This window comes from Mus caroli, unplaced genomic scaffold (assembly GCF_978045245.1).
Source record: "Mus caroli unplaced genomic scaffold, Mus_caroli_1 scaffold_3, whole genome shotgun sequence".
NCBI lineage: Eukaryota > Metazoa > Chordata > Mammalia > Rodentia > Muridae > Mus > Mus caroli.
In genome coordinates, this window is record NW_028227258.1 from 30319129 (window position 1) to 30344572 (window position 25444).

Sequence of the window (25444 nt, forward strand, 5' to 3'; positions counted from 1 at the left end):
TGTAAGTTTACCAGGAATACAAAAGCATGCATAGAGGCAAATTGTAACAACTTGTCTTTTGGATAATGATGATCAAATTTATCTTAAAAAATTGCACATGCAATAGGCCAAATATCAGTATTTTGCAATAACCAATGTAATTGCTGTTTGGAATAAGGAATAAATAATTCATCAGGTTCTTTCCCAAAATATTTCCATGATTCTATTCTACAATTCTGTACTAACAGAGCATCAGCTTATAATAACGTGTTAAAACTTTCTTTGGAGATGAAGAAATAAGAATCCACATTAAGGGTCCCTTTTGCTAAAGGGCTATTGTGGGCACATGAGTTGTAGCAATAATGCAAGCAGCCAACAATTGATCATAGTCTATATAATATATCCATTGTTGGCTGATAGCTTCCTCCACTTTCTGCAAAGCTATTTGTCCCTCATCAGCTAATTGTCAAGGGGAATTAGGATTTGCAAACCCCTTGAGGGTATCACACAGAGGTTTAAGTTCTCCTTCAGTAAGCTTAAGATGAGGTCTTAGCCAATTAATTATCTCCTAACAACTTTTGAAAATCATTTTTAGAGTAAGTAAACCATTTTTTTATTTGAATTTTCCGTGCTACAACTTGTTTAGGATATAACTGATGTCCCAAACACTGAAAAGGATATTGTCTTTGAATTTTTTTCTGGAGCAACAACTAATCCCCAAGATTTTAAAGCTTGTTGTATAAGAGCAAAAGCTTGTAGTAAAGCCACATCTCAGATGGATCAGCTAATAAAATATCATCCATATAATGAACAACATACACAAAAGGATACAAGATCCTGACCTCTTGTATCAAAGCAGCAACAAATCTTTGACATTAAAATAGGGCTATTAGCCATTCCTTGAGGTAAAACTTTCAAAACTTGAGGTAAATGATATCACTTCATGGGTTCTTTAAAATTACAAACAGGGACACTAAATGCAAACCTTTTGCAATCACCAGAATGAAAGGAATAGTATAAAAACAATCTTTTAAATCTATAATAATTTTATGTGTATTTTTTGGAATGGCAGCCGGGCTTGGTAGACCAGGTTGTAGTGCCTCAAAAAGTTCCATAGTTTCATTAACCTTTTGTAAATCTTGCAATAATCTCCACTTGCCTGATTTTTTTTCTTAATTACAAATATCCGTGAGTTCCAGGGGGAACTGGAAGGTTCAATGTGGACAGCTTGCAACTGCTCCTGCACTAGCTGTTGAACAGCTAGGATTTTTTCTGAAGAGACCACTGACCAACCCATATAGGAACATTACTTTTCCAAGTGATTTTATCTGCATGGAATGCAGACTTGTCAATGGTCTATATAAAAAAATACCCTAGGCCTGTTCTTCCTTTTCTAGGGCTAACTATAACGGGCTCTAATTTTCCCTGATTTTGCTTCCCTAACCCTTGGTTAGGTAAATAACCACAATCAAACATTTGTTGTGTAACTTTATTATTTGGACTGTATAAAAGGGCTCCCATGTCCTTCATTATATCTCTCCCCGACAAATTAACAGGCAAATTTGAAACAATGTAAGGTTGAAAATATCCTTGGTGACCTTCTTCATCCTCCCAATGTAAGAGATCACTGATTTGCTCAGGACTCTGACTTTGCCCTTGCAATTGAGTAATGGTAGTTGTTTTAGGCCCAAGATCCAGGCCAATGAACAGAGGTTATTACAGATACATCTGCACCTGTATCTAGCAGCCATCTAAATTGTTCCATTTATTTTTAAGACTAGTTCAGGTCTTTTATCGCTTGGACCCAGTAAGAATCTGAAGAGCCAAATCCTTTTGGCCCTCAAACATTAGATTTAACCTTATTTTTTGTCATAACCAATGGTATAGGGAGTAATTGAGCAATTTTCTGTCTCCGTTAAATGATAGAAATATGGGTAAGAGAAGAGGTCATAATTTTAATTTCCCTGGTATAATTTGCATCTATTTCATCTTTCTTCTTGCTTTCACTATCTGCATCTTCCAATATCTTAACTAATTTTATGTGTCCATGTCTAGGATCTAAAGTATCTCTAACTAGGGTCCAAAGGCTAAAAGCATCTATGGGAATTTTTTCAGGACCATGTTTTGTATAGTACCCTTTTTATCCCTTCTCCCACTTTCTCCCATGTCTGTAAATTTATTGTACCCTCCTCAGGGAACCAAGGACAGACTTCTATAAAAATCAAAAACTGGGAGATCTGCTTCTGACTTATTTTTGCTTCTCTGGCCATTGGCATATTTTTAAAGCAGATATACAAAAGACATTCTACCATTCCCCTGCCCCATTCTTATGGGGTTTACTCACCACTGGCCCAAATTTTCCTCTGTGAGCACGTCCTCTTCCCATGGTGTCCTGTATCCTGTTTATTGGAGCTTCAATGTTGGGGCACCACCTGACTGAGCCAGTTTAGTCAGTCAATAGGTTCTCCTGCACAGGAGTGAGGATTGAAAAAAGAGAGAGAGAAAGAGAGAGGGAGAGAGAGAGAGAGAGAGAGAGAGAGAGAGAGAGAGAGAGAGAGAGAGAGAGAGAGAGAGAAAATTAGTGCTGCATTGTTTCCCCAGTTAAGTCTGAGACTGAAGGCAAATTTAATTTTCCCAATCTGCTTTTATGCCATTTTAATTACATGCAAGTGTTAAGGACAAGTAGTACAATGAAGGGTCAAGCAAGACAATAGTTAAAAACAAGCAAGACAATAAGCACAAAGCCCCATGATCACTCCAGTGATAGCTGTTTCTAAGGATGACCAAGATATTTGAGCCTACTTCTTTGTTCTACCCTAAAACCAATTCTTACTTCCTTGTCCTTGGCCAATATCAGGTCCCTGCCTGAAGTTACTTCTTTGTCATGCCCTAATGTCAGATTCCTGCCAAGGGGCCCATTTCCTTGTCCTTGGCCAATGTCATATTCCTGCCCATTTCCTTGTCCTTGGCCAATGTCAGATTCCTGCCAAGCACCACCAAAGGATCTCCATATCTCCCCTCTCTTAATTCATAAACAAGGCTAAGCCTGTCTTAGGTTGTTCTGACAACCTGATCGAGGGTCACTCTATTTCAGCTCACTGTGTTTCCAGTTCTTTTGGTCTGCTGTCTTCTGCTCCCCAGAACACTTGGTGACTAGGATTTGCTAGCTCTCAAGCTTTCACACTCTTCTTTCTTGTTATTGAAAATCAGGAGTCACCATGACTCCTGTTTCTCACCACAGTGCCTTCTGAGTAGAGGTGGAAGTAAGAATAAGGAGTTCCTCTGGATGCCCATTGTTGTGGAATAGCTCAGTTCGGTGATTTTACTATTTGGGTAATTGAGGGTGGTCAGACAATTCGATGGATTGATTTTTACTATCAGACATCAGTTGAAACATCGACTCTATCTCTCATTGATTCCATATCTCTTAGGCAATTCTATTGTGTTCAACACCAATGACATTAGTGCAGATGACGTGTAATGGGAGAAACAAACATTTAAATTTTTTGTTGCAATTATCTATTATTATGTGTTTGTACTATGCATGTGGGTGAGCGTTTCCTGTGCATGAATGGAAGTCAGAGGACAACTTACAGGAGTCCATCCTCTCCTTCCACCATGTAGGTCCCAGTAATTAAACTCAGGTCATTGGCCTTGGCAGTCCTTCCTTTTACCTGCCTGAGCCACCTCACCATCCTTAAAACAAATGTGTTCTAACCAAAAATGATATAGCTATTTCCAAATCCAAATAGAATGTGGTTCTGGATTATATCCTGAGTATGTTTCTACAAATGCACTAAATTGCTTTCATGTTGTACTGTGTTCTATTTCCCCTTGCTAACCAACGTCCTTACTGGTCACCATCATCAATACCAGCAAATGCCTTTTGCTGAAGGGGAAGTTCACTGACCATGTTAGTGACAAACCACTCAGCGCAGGTTATTTGTAGAACCTCCATTCTTAGTCTTGAGTCTCTGTGAGTCCAGAGAGCAATAAAACGTTGTGTACACTCATCTGCATGTCTTCCGCTACTCCTTCAGGGTTTGTTTCTCCTTCCACGGGGTCAGAGCTGCCTGGGATAAAGAACTGGAATTTGAGAATTAGTCAGAACCCAGTTAAGCATGAGCAAAGGGTTGGGGGCTGTTCTGTTCTCTACAAAGGTTTTATACTAGTGCATGTCTTGCTTTTGAGATAATCGATAGAGCTACATCTTGACTTGAATTCGGAACCCTCAGGGCATCTTCAGGAAAAGCCCATCTCCAGAGCCAAGTAAGCTACCAGAATTCCCATTGTTCATCAAGTCTGATGAAATGGCTGACCAGAGCTGAGTATTTGGGGGTTCTGTGTATATTCCTGAAGGAGCGGTGGTTTGGTCTGTGTAGAGGTGCTGAAGGAGACAGCCAGTGGAGGGCCAACCTAATTGTTTACTATCACTGAGATGTGATAGATGGCCCGAGTTGTCTGAGGATTTCCACTCTACTGTGCTTCTCGGGGTTCCCAGCTTTGGCACAATTCCCTTGTATTCTTTTTCCAGTACAGCTCAGTCATAACACTCCACCCCTTTCCCTGTTCTCCTGACCCACAGTGATGTTTTATTACAGGAGTGCTGAAAGAAAAAGTATCTGTCTACATTGTATCTCTTCACTTGGCTACAGGGATTTCCCTTTGGTATGGAAAGAATAATCTTACAAATTCCACTATAAAATATACAGGAGAGAGAACTAAGATTAAGCTCCAGGAATGCGAGCCGCCCTTGACACTTCCTTCAAATAATGAGCTGAAGGCGAGCTCTCTTTGACATCGCTCACATTCATGATCAATGATGATAAATTGTCTGAATTGTTGACGATGTTACTCACCTTTGATTTAAAATGTGTGGTTTAATTTTGTCTCTGTTCTTCAAGATCCTCAGACATAAGCGGTACTCAGCAGGTCCCTGGAACCATTAGCTGTGCCACACCCCCAAATTGCTCTTTCCCCCTTCTCTACCCTGAATATTTTTAGTGAGTAGCAGCTATCTCCTCTCTGGCACCCTGCCCTGCCTTCCTGCTTGCTCTGGTGGAATTGCTCTCATGGGTGTTTGCAAAGAGGCTTGTCTGCTTGCTCAAGTGTCACTAAAGAAGAGGAGGTGGAGCCAGAAGAGCTTTAAAAAGGAGAGCAGAGTCTCTCTGGGTTCCAAAAGGAGAAGGGATCCTATCTGCATATAGGGAAGGAATCCTATCTGCATATTTCGTTGTTAGCACCATCCCTCATCCCGGTGGGGCTTGGAACTTTCCATCAATTCTTTCCTGTCTCATTTCTCTTTCATCCTTTGCCTGGCTGTGCCTGTCTCAGGGAGAAATCAGCCACCCGCAGGCCTTGCAGGGCTCTTAGGCTCTGGGAAATTTGTCATACGGGTGTCAGGTATTTCTTATTGCTGTCCAAAAAAAAAAAAAAAAAAAAAAAAAGTGAGACAAAGAACTCTCCCGGAGCCTTTCCAGCTGCACTCAGAGGCTCTCGAGAGGTGCAGAAGGACCTGGAAAGGCAGCTAAATAAAAGATGCCCTGGGGCCGAAGGCCAACCTGGCTGTTGCTCGCCTTCCTGCTGGTGTTTTTAAAGATTAGCATACTCAGCGTCACAGCATGGCAGACCGGGAACTGTCAGCCAGGTCCTCTGGAGAGAAGCGGGACTTGTGCCGGTAAGTAATCCAAGAACAGGAGCCCACCCTGTCCGGGACAATGCCGGGTAGAGCGAGTGTCTGCTCGCTCTACCTTGTACACCTGCGCCTTTCCCCCCTGGTTTGTCGTTGGGTGTGTGTGTTTGCTTAAGTTGTGTGTTTTGAAGTGTGTATGTTGGTTGATGCTACCAATTACGAAATGTCACCGTTCTCCACTGTTCTGTGCATGACTAAGCCTCACTTAAAACCAGCTGAATATTTGTTTAACTTCAGTCTTGATTCTGGGGAGATAGTAACACCTAGTTGATCTGCTCCGTATTAGAAACTGGGGGAACATATGGTGGCAGCCGATCTTGTTGTTGAAAAGCCTTCCTTCTGATTACTTCATGGCAGAAAATGGCAAAAGTCAATGAATGGGTTTTTTTTTTTTTAACAAAACAAAAACAAAACCAACAAAACCCAGTGTCAAGTTCAGCCTCTGATCTTCCCTACTCTGAAGCTCTGACCCGGCTCTTGGGTTCTTAATAACAGGTGCACCGTGACTCTGCAAGCTGAGAAGTGACAAGGAGTAAATGAGCCTCCACTCATTTGAGCTCCTACAAACAGCGTTTTCTCCAAGAGGAATCAGGAATTGTTCTGACTGCACACTAGGGCACCTAACACTTGGAAACATTTTCTCACTGTAGATTCTTTACCTGGTGGGGCGGGGTCGGGGTGGGGGCGGGGACTGGGGGGTGGGGATAGGGGCGGGGGATTAGTCCCTAACCTGCTGCATTGGCGAGGAAGCTACTTCATTTGTGCAAGGGTTCACACTGTCCTGGAAATCCTTTCTTGTCATTCTTCCCTCATGTGTTTGAGACAGTGTCTCCCTCTGCAGCTCAGACTGTCCGGGGACACGCTGTGCTTCCCAAGGGCTGGGATTACCTGTGCGTACCACCCCTGTTCACTCATTTGTTATCCTCCTGCTCAGTTAAGATAGGGTCTGAGTTCCTAAACAAACAAACAAACAAACAAGCAAGCAAACAAATCAATAAGGTAGATTGACAAGGACATACTGTGTTTTCAGAAGAGAAAGCTCTGCAGGGTAGACAGAAGAGAATCGTGGGAATGAGAGTGCCAGAGCTCTGCAGCTGCTATGGGCACCTCCAACCAGAGTCATTCAGAGGAGCTGCGCATAAGGAAATCGGGTGTGCATGCCCATAGGCCCTGAGTGGTACCAGGAAACATCAGTTGCAACGGCAGAGCAAAGCTCCAGATTTGAAGGAGGAATGACTACTAATTCCATGTCTATCCCCAGGACCTAGGGCACTTCCATTTTGCTTAGACTCAGATAATAATGTCAGAAAAGGGTTGACAAGACAGAACTGACCTCCTGTGAGCCATTAGCTATTGGAGACAGAAGAGAAAACTTTTGGGCACAGTTGTGTCACATGGACTGGAATGTTACTGGGATGGAGGAGGCCCTGGAAGAGCTGGGGAGTGATCAGAGTCAGGTCCTGCTACCTGTGTGGTTAGCGAGGGGTAATGGTGGGAGCCTATCACACAGTTGGTAGCTAGAAGAGATGGACCCATGAGCAGAACTTAAAAAAAGGAAGAAATTGGAGCAATGATGATGTGTGCATGGTTCTTGGTCCTTGGGAGTAGTGTATAATTCCTCTGGCTTGTGTTTCTACCCACTCAGGCTGGTGGCTTGAGTGCTTTTCAGAGATAGTTTGCATCAGATTCACAGGAAGCTCTGACAGAAATAATGACTTGGGGAGATTGTGTCACAGTGTGGAAGAACTAGATTTTAGAAGCAAGGAAGCTCAGTTTCAAGTTTGTGTTGTCTTCTTAATAGTTGGGTTATTTTACAATCTCCCTGCGAAGTGATACCCGTTTCTCAGGATCGTGATTGGGACGACTGAAGTAGCATGAAATATCTCTCGCCCAATGGTTGACTCCGTGTCTTGACTAAAGTTCCTTGAATTGCCTTATTTTGAATGCTGCAGTGGCATGGTGTGGACTTCAGAGTGTGGCCTCAGCCTCTTTGCTCCCCATTGCTGCAGGTCACTGCTTTAAGCCCTCTAGTTCACACTGCATCTTGGGTTAGTGGAGAACTGCCTAGGCCACACCCTGTCACCCCTGCATTCCAGCAGATAGCATTTCTTTCTCCTCTGTAAATAGATAATGGTGACATCGTCTATTTTTTCCCCCACTTAAATTCTGCTTGTACCTCTTGCCTTCGGAATCGAGACTGTTCACCTACGTGGCCAACCTGACCTAGCAAGAACAATGCTTTGTGGCCTAACAAAATCCAGGTAAAAAGTCTTGAGGTTGCTGTTCGTGTAAAAATGCCAATCAGCCAAAGCAAGGGATAAAGACAGGATTTGGTTTTCCTTCCATTCACCAGATTTGAAATCGAACACTTTCTTGTCTTTTATTTAAGAAAAAGCAGTTGAGATCAGTGGCGAAGAACACTGTTAGCTAGTGGCTTCTGAACTTTTAAAGCTCTTTGCCCTGGAGGACAAATGTCAGTTGGACAGGGAACTGTTCCCGCCTGGCCTCTAAACCTAGGTTATTTGTTCTTGGTAAATGACGTCTCAGAAGAAGCCCAGCGAACTGATTGTGGGAGGGATCAGCTCACTGGAGAGAGTGCTTTTAACAGTAGACAATGAAGTCACTGATTTTAGAGAGGGCTCAAGTTTGGTTGGCTTCCCAGTCGTGTGCAGTGCAGAGCCGTTTTCAGATAAAAGTCTCGTTATATTTTCACTCAGTTTTAGAAAAGTTTCCTTTGACATCTAACTGCAGAGAAACTGTGGGACCATGTTTCACCTGTGTTCTGCCTTTAACTATAAACTCTGGAGACAGACAACCAGCCTTGCTCAGTCTCCTACTACGTGTGACAGGTGTCTCTTGTTTTCTACACCAGAAAAGAAAGCTGGTTATGCCCTCTCCCTGGGGTTACTGTTGAACACTGTAATGTAGTCCTGTTCCTCGGTCTCCCAGAGTCACCCACAGAAACAATACACTTTCTCCCATGGGATTCCTAAAGGTTTGCGAGAAAATTTCCAATCGTGTGAGGCAGCCTACTATTTACTTTAGCTTCAATTATTACTGCCAACCTGAACAATGCTACCACAAGAGAGCGGACTGGTAGCTTCTTTAGGCTGTAGTTTTGAACACTAGAGTTTTACTGGGAGTCCTGGGGATGAACCGTGTCTGCTGTCAGTCCATGTCTTCCCAGCTGTCCCATTTGCTAGGCACCGAGATAAAAAGAGAACTCAGAGTCAGGCCTGTGCAGATGACTGCCATTTTTGCCAGGTATGGAAGAAGGAATTTCTTTTTAAAAAGAAAAAAGTTTGTTAAAGGAAACAAAGGGATCTTTCCGTTTCCTGACAGGCCTCTTGGCACTCTGAAAATGCATTCTCTTCTGTAGCCAAGCTATAAGCAGGCAATCACAACGGGACAATTACGGGTTGGTGCATACAACTGTGTCTGCTTTAGTAGGTTGGCTCCTTAGCATTGGCTTTCAGAGTTGGGCATTGGGAAACGTAGAGGAACTCATTTCTCTTAGCCTGGCAACAGGCCAGGACTCTGTACTCTCCTTGTACACACCTTGACCCTTCCAAGCCTAGAGTTTGAATTTGCACATCTCCTTGATTGTCTGACTCTTCCAAGCATTCTCATGTCTGTCAGTGTTTGGATTTCCCAACCTCTCCCTAGGATACTTCATGTTGTGGAATTGTGTGAATGTGCAGGCATTTCGGACCCAGCTTGCTACCATGGTAGAGATTCATGATAATCACGGATTTATTTATTTGCAAAGCCCCAGTGACACACTAGAAATGGCCTTTCGTAGGAGAGCATGGCCTTCTTGTACTCTGTCTCCCTTCTCCCCCACAACTATGGGATGTCCCAATTCATTCAGGAGGTAGCTCTTTCTGTGGGTGGGCAGTTGCTAGGATACAGAGACTCAGAAGAGCATCCCAGCAGCTGCCTTGATCTTCCACGTGGTACCTCAGTTAAGAAGTGGTGTTTCACTTTATTCGCATATTAGCAGTGCCTTTGCTTTGTGTTATATTGTAATAATGTACTCAGAGGCTGCAGTTAGCTCCCTGGATGAGCCAGATCTAGGGTGTTATTCATCATTTTTACCTTCCTTGATAGAGCCATAGTTTAATATTTTTATTGTTATTGTGATCACATTTGCTTTCAGCATTTCCGTAAAAGTCTTGTTTAAAGTATTTTTCAATGGAGTTAGAAGAGTACTTTTCTTCTCTGTCTTCAGCCATCTTTCTGTCTGGGTAAAGCTTAGCTGCACGTGCCTTTCTCAGCTTTCATGAGGCAGAGGCAAGTGACTCTCTGTGAGTTCAAGACCAGTTCCATCTACATAGTGTGAGCCTGTCTCAAAATATAGAAAAAAAAAACTTTCTAAGAACATTAATGTAACAAGTGATCTACTGGCAAGTGTACATATGTTTAGCCTTGCAATTTGAGAAACTTACATTTTTGTTACTTAAAAACAACAAAAACAAAAGCAATTGCATTAGTTATAAATAAGACCCACATCAAATTTTATATCTTAAAAAAATTTTTTTTAAAGCTTTTAAGCAATTGATTAATCTTATAGATCTTCCTTGGGGTGTTGAACATTAAATGTCACTTGGTGAAAGTTGTTTATTTTGGGTCATTTAAAAACGCTTTCTTTAATAGAGATCAAAATAGAGATCGTAGGGACACATTTCATTCGATATTTAAAGCTTAGAAAAGCAAAGGGAAGGGCGTATTTCCCAGAAGTAGAGGTTGACAGTAAAGATATTTATCCAAGAATTTAGCACAGGTTTAAGCTTCTTTACAAAACAGCCTCAAGCACAGAAAGCACTGGGTTCTAGAATGTTCTAGAATGTAGGCAGTTAGGAACTGGGGCAACGGATATTACGGTAGAAAGTCCTTTGGGGATCATGTAGCTGGCGTCTGACACTGCAGGCAGAGTGGAGGTCCACACAGAGGCAGCAGCTCAGAAAGGACCTCTATTGTCACCACCTAGGACTCCAGGCTCATGTCTTGCAAAGGTATAATGCACACTGACACTTCCCGAGATAAACTGTTAGAAGCCCATCCATGTGACGATGTAACTGCTTCTCCTTGCCAAAAAGTATTCCAAATTATAACTCGAATAAAGAAAACTTTCTTGGGGCATGGAGATGTTTGATGGCTTGGGGGCAAAATGTTCAAATCTGGGATGCTCTACTGGGATCTGTCTTTGTGGGATGTATGTATGTGAATCATATGTATATGTGTGTTAACCTGTGAGTGTGTGTATGTGTGTGAATCGTGTGAGTGAATGGTATGAGTGTGTGAATCACGTGTGTATGTGAATTGTCTTTGTGTGTGAATCATGTGTGTGTGTGTAGGGGTGAGGAACACACCCGTGGCACACACGTGGCTCATGTCAGAAGACAGCCTAGGATATTGGTTCTCACACTAGCTGACCTCATCTCCACTTCCCATCTCGCTGTAGGAGGACTGACATTACAAATGTGTACGACTGCATCTGACAATGTGAGGGTCTGTGGATTTTAACTCAGTTCCCCATGCTTGTCAGGCAAGTACTTTATCCACTGAGCCACCTCCTTAGGCCTAAAAAAAGTTTTCCAATTCTTTGTGTTGACAAATCCAGTTGAGTCTAGTTATAGGGGTCTTTAAATAAAGTTGAGCATAATTTATGTTGAAAAGCAGAGAGGTATTTAAACCACTCACTTAAAATGAAAAATTCCTTATAGCACAGAACATTACAATAGCGTTCATTGTTTCTCAAAACCGCATTTTTGAAAGAGCTTTTCGGGTTATCTTGATGATGGAACTGGCCAAGAGACAGGCACATGACTTAATGGAGCAGACAGTAAAATCCAGATATGAATTCACAAGCATGTCATTTGATCCTTCATTAAGTTACAAAAGCTATTTTATGATGAATGAGTCTTTTTACCAAACAGTGTTGCACCGTTTAGACAGCTAGATGACTGGATGCTCAAGTGTCTGTAAACAACACATTGAACCTGGATCCTAACTGCACACTCTATACAAAAGAGGACTCAAAATGTATTGTAGAACTGAATTCAAAATATAAAACTACAAAGCTTTTAAAAGGAAACATCTTTGTCCCCGGGGTTAAGCGGGGAGTTCTGAGAAGTGATACCAAGAATGGAATTTATAAAAGAAAAATTGATGAGTTGTACTTCATCAAAATGTAGAAGTTGCTCTGTAGAAGGTGCTGATGAAAGTCCTGCTGGAGAGCAACTGCAGTCAGCTATCCAACAGAAGGGGCATCTTGAAAGGTATTTTTAAAACTCTAATAGTAATCAACAACTTAAAAACCGGCAAAGGACTTAGACACTTAACAGAAAAGACACAAGGGTGGCAGGTTAGTCCATGAACAGGTGCTCAACAAACACTATGTCAGAGAGAAAACTATGCAGTCTCCATTTACCTTAATAAAATGAGGTTTCCCACGGGGTAGTGTCTGGAGAGTGGTAGGCTTTATAGGACAGGAATAAATGACTGGTGAGTAGCATTGCTTTATATCACGTTAAGATTTACTTTTAAGCTTTAAAATTGTGCGTGTGCGCGTGTGTGTGCATGTGTGTGTGTGTGCGCGCGCACATGCCTATATGTGTGCGTGTGAGCACAGCTACACACGGATGCCAGAGACAGATTCCTCGTGAGCTGGAGCTACAGGACAATGTAAGTCACCTGATCCAGGTGCTGGTAATCACATACCGGTCTGTGAGAAGAGCAGTGAATGCCTGCTGAGCCATCTCTCTAGCCTCTTCATCATGTTTTCACAAGGATTATGGCATGGGGTGTGGTGGGGGAGGCACTTCCCATTGACATTGGTAGACTAGAATCTCCTGTTTTGAGGAGGAATGGTTTGGTCCTTGAGGGAGAAATTATGGCTTCGTTCAAGCCTCAGTTTGGATACTTGGCAGGATCAACTGCAAGTTGGTCTTATCACTTGGGGGAGTCTGGTGAGCTTCAAACATTGGCCTCTCACTGAGCTAAACTTCAATTCATGGGTTAATTCCTGGAGTCTGTGAGTGTTACCTTCACACAGAAAATGAGCTGGCCTCTCTCACTCTTTCTCTTTCCCTCCCTTCTTCCACCGGTGTCTCTCTCTCTCTCTCTCTCTCTCTCTCTCTCTCTCTCTCTCTCTCTCTCTCTCTCTCTCTCTCTCTCTCTCTCTCTCTCTCCCTCTCCCTATCTCTCTCTCTCTCTCTCTTTCTCTCTCTCTCTTTGGTTTTTCAAGACAGAGTTTCTCTGTGTAGCCCTGGCTGTCCTGGAACTCACTTTGTAGACCAGGCTGGCCTCAAGCTCAGAAATCCGCCTGCCTCTGCCTCCCAAGTGTTGGGATTAAAGGCATGCACCAACACTGCCCGGCTCCTTTCCTTATTTCTCTTTCCTCCTTTTTTTGTTATGCAGCCTTGGCTGGACTTGAACTCTTGAACAATCCCTCTTCCTTAGCCCCCACACGTTCTGGGATTACAGGTGTGCCTCACCATCCATGACTCCAATGGGGACTTTCTAGATGTAAGCCCGAGGTGATGCTAGGTGCCAGCCCCGACAGGGTCAGGTCCTGAGGAGGCCAAAGGCTGACCTCTAGTCTTTAACTTTCTCTTACTCTTCTGGGGGCCAGAAGCTGATGGATTCTGGCACACAAACACATACAACCCTGTCGCTCTAGCAATCCTGCTGATAGCAGCAGAGGAATAAGAAAAGAAACTTAGTTCCCCGGGCTCTTTTCTCTTTGACTCACACCCCTCTCTGGCTAGGTGAGAGGCTAAGAGTTCATTAGAGAGAAAAGAAAAGAAAGAAGGAAAGAAGGATGGATGAGAGAGAGAGAGACAGACAGACAGACAGACAGACACATGCCACTGGGTGAAGCAGAAAGGGCTATACCTAAAACTTTATTATTGCTTTCAGCTTTTCAGACAAAAATATTCTCTATGTAAGAAAAAAAATACCTCATAGAAAAAATGTTACGAGAAGCTAGAGAAAGTACCCAAGGAGCTAAAGGGATCTGCAACCCTATTGTTGGAACAACATGATGTACTAACCAGAACCCCGGAGCTCTTGTCTCTAGTTGCATATGTATCGAAAGATGGCCTAGTCGGCCATCAATGGAAAGAGAGGCCCATTGGACTTGCAAACTTTATATGCCCCAATATAGGGGAATGCCAGGGCCAAAAGAATGGGAATGGGTGGGTAGGGAAGTGGGGGGCGCTATGGGGGACTTTTGGGATAGCATTGGAAATGTAATTGAGGAAAATATGTAATAAAAATATTAAAAATTAAAAAAAAAGAAAAAAGAAAAAATGTTACACGAAGGGGGAGTTACAGAAGGATGCTGATAGTAAAGCCAAACAGTGTTTCATTCTCTAAGCTCATTATAAGTTCAAAGCTACAGTTTCACGAGGCCTTGCTTTATCTTAGTTCACACCTGTGGCTTTGTCCTTGGACCTGACCTAGAATGAATGTTTTCCCTTGATCACAAATCTGTCCCAAGCCTATTTCTCTTCTCAGTGCAATTTATGACAGCTCATTGTATTCTTTATAATGCTGCTTTTACTTAGCTATTCTATGAAGAGGGGCCCGCTCTATTCTTGATTCTAACTTTATTACATCTTTCTGGCAAAACAACTAAAACAATTTCCTTAAACTTCTTCCTAAAATTATTTTAATCAAATTGGGAATTCTTTAAAGTCATTAATTCATCTAAATAGCATTAATTCATGAAAATTCACCTTCATGTTGATCTGCAGAAAGTCTGTCCAATAGAGTAGGCTGTCATACAGGAAGTAATCACACCCAGCTATAGGCAGTGAGGGTCTTCTCGTGTCCACCCATACTAAGCCAAATAAATGAGGACTATTGTTGTAGTTTATAAAAAGACCAGGATATGTTTTATAGAGCCAGGTATGGTGAGATATGGGAGTGTCTCAGCGGGCCCATGCTGAGGCACCCCTTCCCCCTGAGGTACCAGACACATAATGGGTATAGTGTAGAATAGAGTTTATTTAGGACATGGGAAGGGGAGTTGAGAAGGGAGATAAGACAGAGAAAGACAGAGATGGGGATAGAGGAGGAGAGAGAGCAAGAGCGAGAGTGAGAGGAGAAAGGAGAAAGGAGAGAGGGAGAGGGGGAGAGGAAGGAGAGAGAGGGAGAAAGGAGTCAGGGAGAGAAGAGAGTCAGAGAGAGGGAAGGGGCAGAGAGATGGAGAAGAGGCCAAGCAGCCCCTTTTATAGCAAGCCAGGCCTACCTGGGTGTTACCAGGTGACTGGTGGGCAGAGCCTAGGAGCAACACTAACAAGTATGGCAACTACGAAGAAGAGAAAGCACATCAGCAGCAAGAAGGAGTCCGAGGACAAAGACTCTAAGACCATGCCTCACCAGAACAAGATAGTGGGCTGTCTCCAGGGAGCTCACTCGCCCACTGCAGCTCTTCCTGCATGGCCTCCTCCAGGGTAAGAGGACAATCCTGGGTCCTGAGGACAGCATAGGAGGAAGGGGGGAGGGGAGCGGGGGGAGAGCGGGGGGGGGGAGGGGGGACGGGGGGGGGGGGTTAAGGTGCTTCACTGCAGTTTTCAAGATGGGGAAAGGAGCAGGGAGCCTTCCACGTGAATTCCACGTGAGCTGCAGTCTATACTAGAATTAAGTAGACAGTTCCCAAAGGGATGCAATTACAAGAATTTACTTACAGGGTCCTCCTTCACCAGTAGCTCCTGGGACATGGGGGTGAGGAAGGCAGCCTTACAAGGAATATGCCTGAAACAGCATTTCCTGCCGTGAGTTCTTGGCGCTTCTGAACTACAGCATGCCGGACACTAACAGTTCCTGGTGCATTCGATTTGGGGTCAGTGATGCAGCCGGGTGGGTAGAAGCTAGGATCTGTAATGAGAAAGACTTACCTTAGTATGTTGAATCAGCTGGGTCTTGGCCTTGGGATCTATGGGCCAGGCAGCTGCTCCAAAAATCAGTGTCTTATGAGCAACAGGGGTGAAGGCCACTTAGTACTATCCAATTGATGGAACGATGCTACTTCCCAGATCATTAACATGCTGCCTTTCTCTTCTGCTAGTCTCCACCAAGTCTTTGGGACATTAACATGGGTAATAGCCTTAAAGACTGAGAATCCTGTTGAAAATGAAGGCTAACATTGCAGAGACTGCTAGCTTGATTATGGCCCCGAGGACCTAGAGCAAACCTGAGTCCCTTGACTGTGGACATGGTTAGGAGTTAGCAGGAACTGGGGGTGGATAATATTTTTTCACTCCTTGGGTCTCAAGTGGTAACCCCATTTATTTTCAGGAAATTAAATTGGCAAAATTGAAGCTCAGAGAATTCTCTGGAGAGCTAAGACTTAGACTCTAACCTTGCAGCTTTGGTATTATTCCTGAGTCACGCGGATGGTTCTATCCAGCCCACCTTGACTCACGAGTAAGCCAAGAAGAAAACAGTGATTATCAAAGTCACTTGGTGCCCACTTAAGTACTGTAGCTGTGAAAAGAGAGACGGGGTGATCTCAGCATAAAATAAAACCGTTCTGCACTCCGTACAAGCCAAGCTAGGCTCTCCTTTAAGCTCCGTACAAGCCAAGCTAGGCTCTCCTTTAAGTCCCCTAGGAGGGGTGGTCAGTGACCATGTGTGGGGATTTGGGTGGTTGCTAGGCTCCGCTTCTCCAGCAGGTGGCAGGCTTTCTTACTGCCGCCTACGATTTAGAGCCAAGTTCTTACTTGTGTAAGCTGAACCCTGAAAGTCCACGAGTTAGTTCACTCTTCACCTCCTTTACCCAGGAACCCTGTGGTGGCCACAGGGGGCAGCATCAGCCACTTTTTGTGTTAATCTTTGATTCACACTGATGCTTTAAAGCCCCCAAGGTGAGCAGAAAAGGGTCAAGGCCTCCTCCCACTCAGCCATGTGTCAGTCCCACAGACGCACAGAAGATGTAAGAGGGTTTGTCTTTTCGTCGGTCCTAGTTGGCCTCCTGTCTCTCAGCTTGTGCCACAGGGCCTCTGTTCTAATGGAAATCTTCAAAATGCTCCATGCCTCTTGGACTCCACTCTGGTCCCTAAAGTTACTCTGTCAACCCAAAGGTTGAGAAATCGGGGTTTCTCTTTGGTTTTGTTCCTTAGAAAAGTTGTTCAATTTTTCTATGCACTTTCGTCGTATTGCGCTGTGTTTTTGGTGGTGGTTTGGTTGGGTTGGGTTGGGGTTTTTTTGGTGTTTTGTTTTGGTTTTGTTTGTTGTTTGTTTTTTTTCCCTAAGATGGGTAACACAGCCCTGGCTGTCCTGGAACTTGCTTTGTAGACCAGGATTGCCTGAAACAAAGATTTCCCCCGCCTTTGCCTCTGCCTCCTGAGTGCTGAGATCAAAAGCTTTCAGATTGCTTTCTTTCTTTTTTTAAATACATTTTTAAAGACTTATTTATTTATTATATTTGTGTACACTGTAGCTGTCTTCAGATACTCCAGAAGAGGGCATCAGATTTTTGTTACGGATGGTTGTGAGCCACCATGTGGTTGCTGGGATTTGAACTCAGAACCTTTGGAAGAGCAGTCGGTGCTCTTAACCGCGGAGCCATCTCACCAGCCCTCAGATTGCTTTCTTGCATGACGAAGTTTCACCTGCCCACAGCGGGCTGAGCCCTCCCTCACAGATCTTCAATTAAGAAAATTCCCTACAGACAAGCCCATAGGGTAATCCAACGGAAGCAATGCTCAATTGAGGTTCTTTCTTCCCAGGAGACCCTAGCTGGTCTCAGGTTGACAAAACTAACCACAATATCTAATCTGTCTGGTTCATGGTACCACATGGAGATAAATAAGACCATGATGTGAAAATCTGCTGTGATTATATTGTCATTAAAATAACTGCCATAGCCTGAACCGTGCTTGTGTGAATTTAGTAGATCTATTATTCTCTGTGCCTACTGGTAAAATTACAGGCAGATAAATACAATCAATAATTTCTTGATTTTTTTTATTTTCTTTTTTTTTTAAAGATTTATTTTATTTATTTTATGTGAATACATTGTTGCTGTCTTCAGACACCAGAATCAAGTCTTGTTACAGATGGTTGTGAGCCACCATGTGATTGCTGGGAATTGAACTCAGGACCTGTGGAAGAACAGTCAGTGTTCTTAACTACTGAGCCATCTCTCCAGCTCTTAGATTTTTTTATTTTAAAGTTTATTTTATTTTATGTGTGCGTGCATGTGTGTGTGTGTGTGTGTGTGTGTGTGTGTGTATGTGAGAGTATATTTTGTCTGGATGTATGTCTATGTATCACATTCTCTGTGTCCACAGAGGCCAGAAGAGGTCCCCCCAAACTGGAGTTACAGACTGTTGTGAGCTGCCATGTGCGTGCTTGGAACTGAACCCAGGTCCTCTGGTGGAGCCACCAGTACTCTTAACCACTGAGCCACTACTCCAGCCCCTGTTTCTTGATTAATCAAGTAATTAATTAATTCACTCAAAGAGTTTCTACGTGCCTATTATATACAAAGAATCAGACTGTAATCTGGAGTGATGAATATTAAAACGGTTAGAACACCCTCCCTGCTTTTTAACCTGTAAACTCTCTATGTAGTGACATAAACAAAAGGTTGTATCACTTACATCCATATATGAATACAACAAGATTAATCAGGTGTGTTTGATCAATCATTATTTCTAGAAATGGCGTGCTACACATGAATGAGAAGACTCTTGTCAATAAATCCAGGGTCCTGTATCCCTGTGTGGTCCACATGTTAGTAGCTGTAATCTTAGGTTGCCTCTTCTCTATGGAAAAAGTTTTGTGTGCATTCTAGTCGTTGGCTTCCGATTGAACAGTGGCACAAATGTATGTAGCACAGCGTGGGCTGTGGGCGTGCACAGCAGGAAGTTCCTGACAAGTGGCCCTCCATCGTTAATGAGGCACCTTCTCACAGGTGGTTTCACTTTTCCTTACTCTAATAGTCCCCTAGCAGGAGAAATTCTAGAAAATGGCTAGCGAGCATGGGAAGACAGGTATGTCAGCAAGGTTTTGTGTTGCTGTGTCCAGAAGAGCTCTTCAGGAGAAAGAAATTATTCCGGTCATAGGTTCAGAGTTTTCGGTCTATACTTGCTTGGCTGTGTGTTTTAAGATCCACTATGAGGCAGAACATCATGGCACCAGGAACATTTTCCACCTCTCAGCTGTCAGAAAGCAGAAATAGCAATAGAGGAAGAGGCCTGGGTTCCACAGTTCTCTGTGATGCACCCCCAATGACCCACTTCCACCACTTTCTGCTTTCTCTACCTCCTAACAACGAGTTTTCCATTTGAGTCTAACCCATAGATTGTTAGAGATGGTTGCGCTCACTGTCTCAGTAAATGGCCCCACAGGCTCAGCCAGGAGTGTAGTTCACTTACCTCTGGGGTATTTCTTAACCCAACCAAGATGATAACAAAAACTCACCATTATACAAAGCCACTTGTCTGTCAGTCAGGGCCCTTTCCATGTCTTTGATGGCGTCTCCGAGCTTTTACAGGCTTCGGTGGTAACCAAGCATGGACCGTTCCCCTCTGTTCAGGGGGCTGGTGTGGACACAAAGATGTCGGTAGAGGCTTTGTCCATTTTATTAGACATCTGTAGTGACACCTATTAATATTCTCCTGGTCGGATACCTCTTGATTACTCCTTTATCTCTACTGTTATGTATCCACCGAAATGGGGTTAATGCTTTCTAGCTTTGGACCCCCAGCTCCAAAGTTAGAGCCTGCTAATCCACCAGGTTTAATGAAGTCATTTATTAAATTCAATTACAGGATAAAAGCTTAATATGCAAACAGAATAGACAAGGGTCAACAAGAGAGGTGTCAAGATTTGCTCTCTGAGTCTCCTCAGGAGTTCCATTGTTTTCTACATGCAAGATGGCAGCAACCTATTTTCTTCAAGTCAGAAGAGAGCGGGGAACCCAGCCTCACTCTAGGGAATGAGACCACCCCCTGATCACTTCACAGGGTGAGAGAAAAACTCATCCAGTAACTGATGCTGAGGCTTCTGAAGAAGGGGCTGGGCTCCCATTCAGGTAGTGAGTTGTGGGAGGTCAGAGAAGAAGGTGGCCATGATCTAACCAGGAAAGGACTCTAGGCAATGGTTAGGGCTCAGCAAGGCACTGCTAAAACCAGGCAGCTCTACTGCTAAGGTTCAGTAAATGAAAATTCAAGAAGCCTGCTGAAATTCATTCCAGATAAATAGAGAATAATCTTTTGAGTGTGAATATGTATAACATTTAGATCGCTCTTACACCCAAAGTGACTGGGGGCTGGAAGCATTTTAGTTTCTTTCGAATTTTGAAATATTTGCATACATATATACATATACATACACACACATATACATACATACACACACACACACATATATATGTACACACACATATATATTGAGCTATACAGAGAATAGCATCCAAGTCAGACCTCACTAATACATACAGTCTAAAGATGACGTGATACAAAGTTTTTGGTCTAACTATTCGACCAGGTATGGCACTTTCTACTTGTGATGTCATGTCGATGATCAGTGTTTGGGGTTTTTAAAACATGTGGAATGTCAGAATTTTAGATTAGAGAATTTCAATCTGTATACGGACTTCAAGTTTAGCTTGCTATCCTGTATTTTATGGATAATGTAGCCTGTCTGTAGCGGAGATATCGGCAGTTGTCTAGGGGAATGCTGAGTTTGCTCCTTGACATGAACAAAGAGTTGAATGACAGGGAGAGACAGAAAACTGAGAGAAAGTGCACACAGCAGCTTCCGACACTCAGAGTGGGAGGAGCCTAATGCTGGAAGTTCCTTAAACAGATGTTGGCTTGGGTATTTTATAGGGCCCCCGAGTCCTCCTCTTTCCCCTGTCTGGAAACCCGCCTAGTGCCCACTGTTTCTCCTCATGGTGTTTTCTGAGAACAAGAAGCCATCGCCTCAAGAATTTCCCTCATGTCTCATACCCACGTCTCTTACATACCCATGCTTACATCTCTTACGCACTCACGTCTCTTACGTACTCATATCTCCTGCGTACTTACGTTGCGCTGACATTCCTCCACTGTCGAAACGTTTCCTGACATTTGGAAGACAGCGTTCAAAACTCTCTGCTCCCACTTAAGACCGTCCCCCAGCCCCCACCCCACCCCACTCTCCACCCTATTCTGTGTCCGTACCTGGTGAGTTTGGCCATACAGTGAAGCTGGGAGAAAGAGCTTCTATTTCCACAATAGTACTTGTAATTGTTATGGTTTGAATCTGAAGTGTTCTAGGCTCATGCTTTGTGCACTTTGGTCCACAAGTGTTGTGGTGTTTGTGGGGCGGTGGAACCTTTAGGAGGTATGGCCTGGCTGTCCACAGCAGATAACCAGGATTAGAGTCAGTATCTTGTTCCTGTCACTCTTTCTGCTTTCTGGTCCACTATGACGTGTATGTCCTTCTCCACGACTCTTGCTGCCATGATATACCAGGCTCCCCTCCCCACCACAATGTCTTTGATACTCTTAAACTCTGATTCAAAGCAAATCTATCAAGCGTTTTGGTCATAGCAACCCAAAGTAATTAATGCAGTAATTTTACTCCCAGTTTACACAACTAAATCCAACATCATGCAGACTTTTTTTCCCCCTTGTGTTAGAAAACATTACCTTGTTTCTTGATAATATATATCAAATGTACCTTAGTAGAACATATATTTCCCTTAAATTAATTAATTTTTCATAATTGGCAATGCACATTTTTTACAAGCCACCTATAAAGACAATGGTTTGTAGAAATAGGCAGGAGTCCCTTATTCTGCACGGAAGAGTTTTTATTTAAAATATAAGACTAAAAATTTAAGTCACTTCTACATATATTGATTGTCATGGGAAGTATTTTATGTGGAACAGATTAAATATCACTGAAAACCTATACGTTGGTTTCTTTCTCTCCTCCCCCATCAGGTCCTGCCCCCTTCCTAGTTTTCTCCCAAGGAAAGAGCATCTCTCGGATTGACCCAGATGGAACAAATCACCAACAATTGGTGGTGGATGCTGGCATCTCAGTGGACATGGATATTCATTATGAAAAACAGAGAATCTATTGGGTAGATGTAGAAAGACAACTTTTGCTAAGAGTTTTCCTTAACGGGACAGGACTAGAGGTAAAGTACCATTATTCCTCCCCACGGTATGTGAAGAATTTATACAAAATCTGACAAATGTGGCATCCTGAGTTTCTAATGTGTAGATAATTTGTGTAAGGTCAGAGTTCTCTGAATGGGCCTGATCTCAGAAGCTAACCAGCACCTAGTACTTGGACAGGGAGATACGTGAGAATCCAGCACGGTTCAAAGGTGCAGGTGTTAACTGCAGGCATTTAATATGCACCTGTGGTGCTGCACCACTGATACAGTGTGCAAATCAACATTTGTCAGCCTCAACAGAAGGACATGAGAAAATGAATATAATTTTGAAAACATCTGATTTTGTTAAGTTGGTCGCCATGAAGACGTAAATTTGCATTTTGTACCTCAGATGGTTTTGTCCCTCTATGAATATTTGACAGCTGTCCTTTTTGGTTGTCACAAGTAACTACAATAAGAGGATGAAGATGCTACGGGTATCCAGTGGGCCCAGGGCAAGGAAGGTTGCCAATCAACATCCTGGGCTGCCCCGTGGTGAAGCACTGGCCCCCATAGTGAAGCACTGTCTAACCTCGAGTTGATAGTGCCTTAGTCAAGAAAGTCTGTTTTATCTGTATACATTTTTCTTCTCATGTAGCAGAGGAAATACCTGACAGTAATGAAAAAAAAGTTGGCTTTGTATTCTCAAAGTATTTGTACTCTAGGGAAAAAAAAATGAAGGACAGATAAAAAGTGTTGTATTTCAAGTACATACAAAAGACCCTTAATCTTTCTCTTCAACTGGTAGAACTCAGCAGTGAGTCCCAGGAGGAATGTCCCAGGGATGGATTACAGAGAGCAGGTGATTAACGGAACCCTCAAGCATTTATTCCCAACACACAGTGCTCAGTGTTTGGATCACCTCTCCCCCCCTTCAAACTAAACCTCTCTCCTTCCAATTATTTCTAAAAGCTTCAATTAGGTGCTAATCTGCTTTAGCGCATCTCTAATACTGGCTAGCCTCACTTTAACAAGTTTGCCTGTTCCATACTCTCCAGACATCTGCTAGAACGGCATGGAAATCTGAGAATTTGGAGACTCCCTGTCACCAACCAAGGAAAAGAGAATAAGCAGTTGTGGATTTATGTCGAGTCCTTAGGAAAGGGTTGGCCTGGTGCCTAATAACTCAGCAGTACACCACCATCACCCCTTCCGTCCTTAAAACTTGAAAAAGAGCACACGCTGAGCTGTTCACACTGAACGTGAAAGCAATTTAAAGGGAAGAGCTAATGAGGGAACACAGAATTGTTTAAGGTTTCGGCCGGACAGCTCTGCAAAAGATCTAGCACAGCTCTGAGTCTGAGCTGTCACTACCCGGCTCCAGACTCACCACCATCCTAAAGGGAGTGGGAGCCACAGTGGTAGGGTTAAGACACCACAGGAACCTGTGAGTGTAGAAACCACAGCTTCCTCCTGCCTTGTCAACCCAAGCCCCAAGAGGACTAATTGATTTGCTCAGGTTGGACTCAAGAATACAGATTCTTTGGTTTGGTTCTTTCAAGAACAGGCAAGGGACAGCCTGAGACATGTAAAGAGAAACACTGCTTCTCTGGTGTCATTGAGACCTGGAAGAAGAAAGGGTCTTGATGGTAGAAGAGTGGGCAGAGGTGGTGGCTATAGCTCAGTCACTAGAATGTTTGCCTGGCACACATAAAACCCTGGGTAGGCCTGTAATCGCAGCACTCAAGAGACAGAGGCAGGAGGATCCGGACATCAAAGCCATCCTCAAACTTAAACAGTTCGAGGCCAGCCTGGAGTACTTGAAATCCTCTTTAAAAGGGGGGCAGGTGAGACATCCACTCTATATCCCTGCTCAAACCACAGTGGAATTTTACCAGAGTTTGGAAAGACCTAAAATTGAATTCATGTTAGGATTCCATCAACAAATGGAATTTAAAAGAACTATTTTAAGCATTAAAATAAATCTGTGAAAATTTTATCGTGGCTGATTCTGATTTCAATAGTATATAGGATAGTTTGGGGTTCCAAAGCTATGATACAGAAAGCCTATTCACAAGGAGGGGTGTACTGTTGCTGAATCGAAAATGTGACCATTTCATCATTTAAAAGATGCAGAGAACACATTAAAATGGCAAATGCTAAGATGACAGACTTTCAATGTGTGATAAAGTAGCAATTTCATTGTAAATTGGAAATATTCTTAATGTTTAAATTTGGTTTTGCAGAAAGTGTGCAATGTAGAGCAGAAGATGTCTGGGCTGGCCATAAACTGGATAGATGATGAAGTTCTCTGGGTAGACCAACAGAACGGAGTCATCACCGTAACAGATATGACAGGGAAAAATTCCCGAGTTCTTCTAAGTTCCTTAAAGCACCCGTCAAATATAGCAGTGGATCCAATAGAGAGGTAAAAATCTGTTTTGTTTTGTTTTAAAGGAGATTGAAATGAGCTTCAAATCTCACCAAGATTAGTACATTGTGTTACTTGAAAGGACTCCTGAGTGAGATGCAGGTCTTCTTTGACAATACACAGGCACCATTTCCCCCCAAAACAAGTGGCTGGATTAGGAGACACTAGGTAGTTCTCCCTGCCTGATGTTCTTCTATAAAAGCTTAGTTTTCCTTCACACTTGAAATCACACGGCATTTCCAGTAGGAGATACATACACACAATTGAATTCCCATTCAAAGCAGTCAGACTCCCCGAGGCAGACACCAGAGGTGGGAGCCCCGAGAGCCCCCACTTCAGCGGCTGTTCATTCAGTTATGGTTGTGTGTGATATGTTCATCTCCAGGTTGATGTTTTGGTCTTCAGAGGTGACCGGCAGCCTTCACAGAGCACACCTCAAAGGTGTTGATGTAAAAACACTGCTGGAGACAGGGGGGATATCAGTGCTGACTCTTGATGTCCTGGACAAACGGCTCTTCTGGGTTCAGGACAGTGGTGAAGGAAGCCACGCTTACATTCATTCCTGTGATTACGATGGTGGCTCCGTCCGTCTTATCAGACATCAAGCATGGTAGGTTTTGCTTTTGCTATGCAGCAAAGGAGCATTTGAAGCTAGAGTGACAAATTAACTTGACTCTTGTCAACTTACGGAGTGTGCTTGCTTACACACAGTCACCAGGTGAGTGACTTTGGACTTGTTCCTTAATGTTTCCTGTTTTAGGTTTTCTTTAGTGGTGTTCTGGCAACAGTCCCTCTTTGTTGGTGTCTTTGTAACAATTAGGGGGATATACACAAATAATACTTAGCAACGTGCATAGCCTAGGATAAGCTCCCACCGGTTGATCATTTTTGTCCTTCTCCTTCACTTCCCAATTTATTTGGGAAGCACTGTCTCTCGTGAGACTTGCTCTGGAGCCAGCTTGTGGAGAAAGCAAAACCTAGCCTGGTGTGAAGCTATCAAATCCAGCACTCCACTCACAGCCAGTTCCGGGTTTCATCTCCGTTTTCATCACACTCGAGTGACAGAGGAACAGGTCAAGTGGAAGTAAACATTTTATTCTAGTAGTTCTGGATACAATGACATAAGCCAGATTTTTAAACAGAATATGTTTTCCTAACCAAAGAGAGAAATAAAGACAAAGTAACAAACAAACAAAAACAACAACAACAACAAGAAAACAAACAAAAA

The 25444-nt window shown here is 43.2% G+C and overlaps 1 protein-coding gene and 1 long non-coding RNA gene across 6 annotated transcripts in view; one reads left to right on the plus strand and one right to left on the minus strand.

The window, feature by feature from the left end:
• Nucleotides 1-2330: 2330 nt before the first annotated feature.
• Nucleotides 2331-4924, minus strand: LOC115030591 (uncharacterized). Its single transcript, XR_003836172.1, has 3 exons — nucleotides 4839-4924; nucleotides 3890-4065; nucleotides 2331-2446 (listed from the first exon to the last, which is right to left on the minus strand). It is a non-coding gene; the product is annotated as an uncharacterized LOC115030591 (long non-coding RNA).
• Nucleotides 4925-5145: 221 nt separating this feature from the next.
• Nucleotides 5146-25444, plus strand: part of Egf (epidermal growth factor) — a 79333-nt gene continuing 59034 nt past the window's right edge. For 3 of the 5 annotated variants that reach the window (XM_021157941.3, XM_029475165.2, XM_029475164.2), the window contains exons 1-4: nucleotides 5147-5656; nucleotides 21625-21824; nucleotides 24032-24213; nucleotides 24602-24826. In XM_021157941.3, the coding sequence (XP_021013600.1) occupies nucleotides 5518-5656; nucleotides 21625-21824; nucleotides 24032-24213; nucleotides 24602-24826 (746 nt within the window). In that variant the 5' untranslated portion in view covers nucleotides 5147-5517. Of the gene's footprint in view, nucleotides 5657-21624; nucleotides 21825-24031; nucleotides 24214-24601; nucleotides 24827-25444 lie in introns of all 5 variants that reach the window. The other 2 variants (XM_029475163.2, XM_029475162.2) reach the window with 1 other exon arrangement.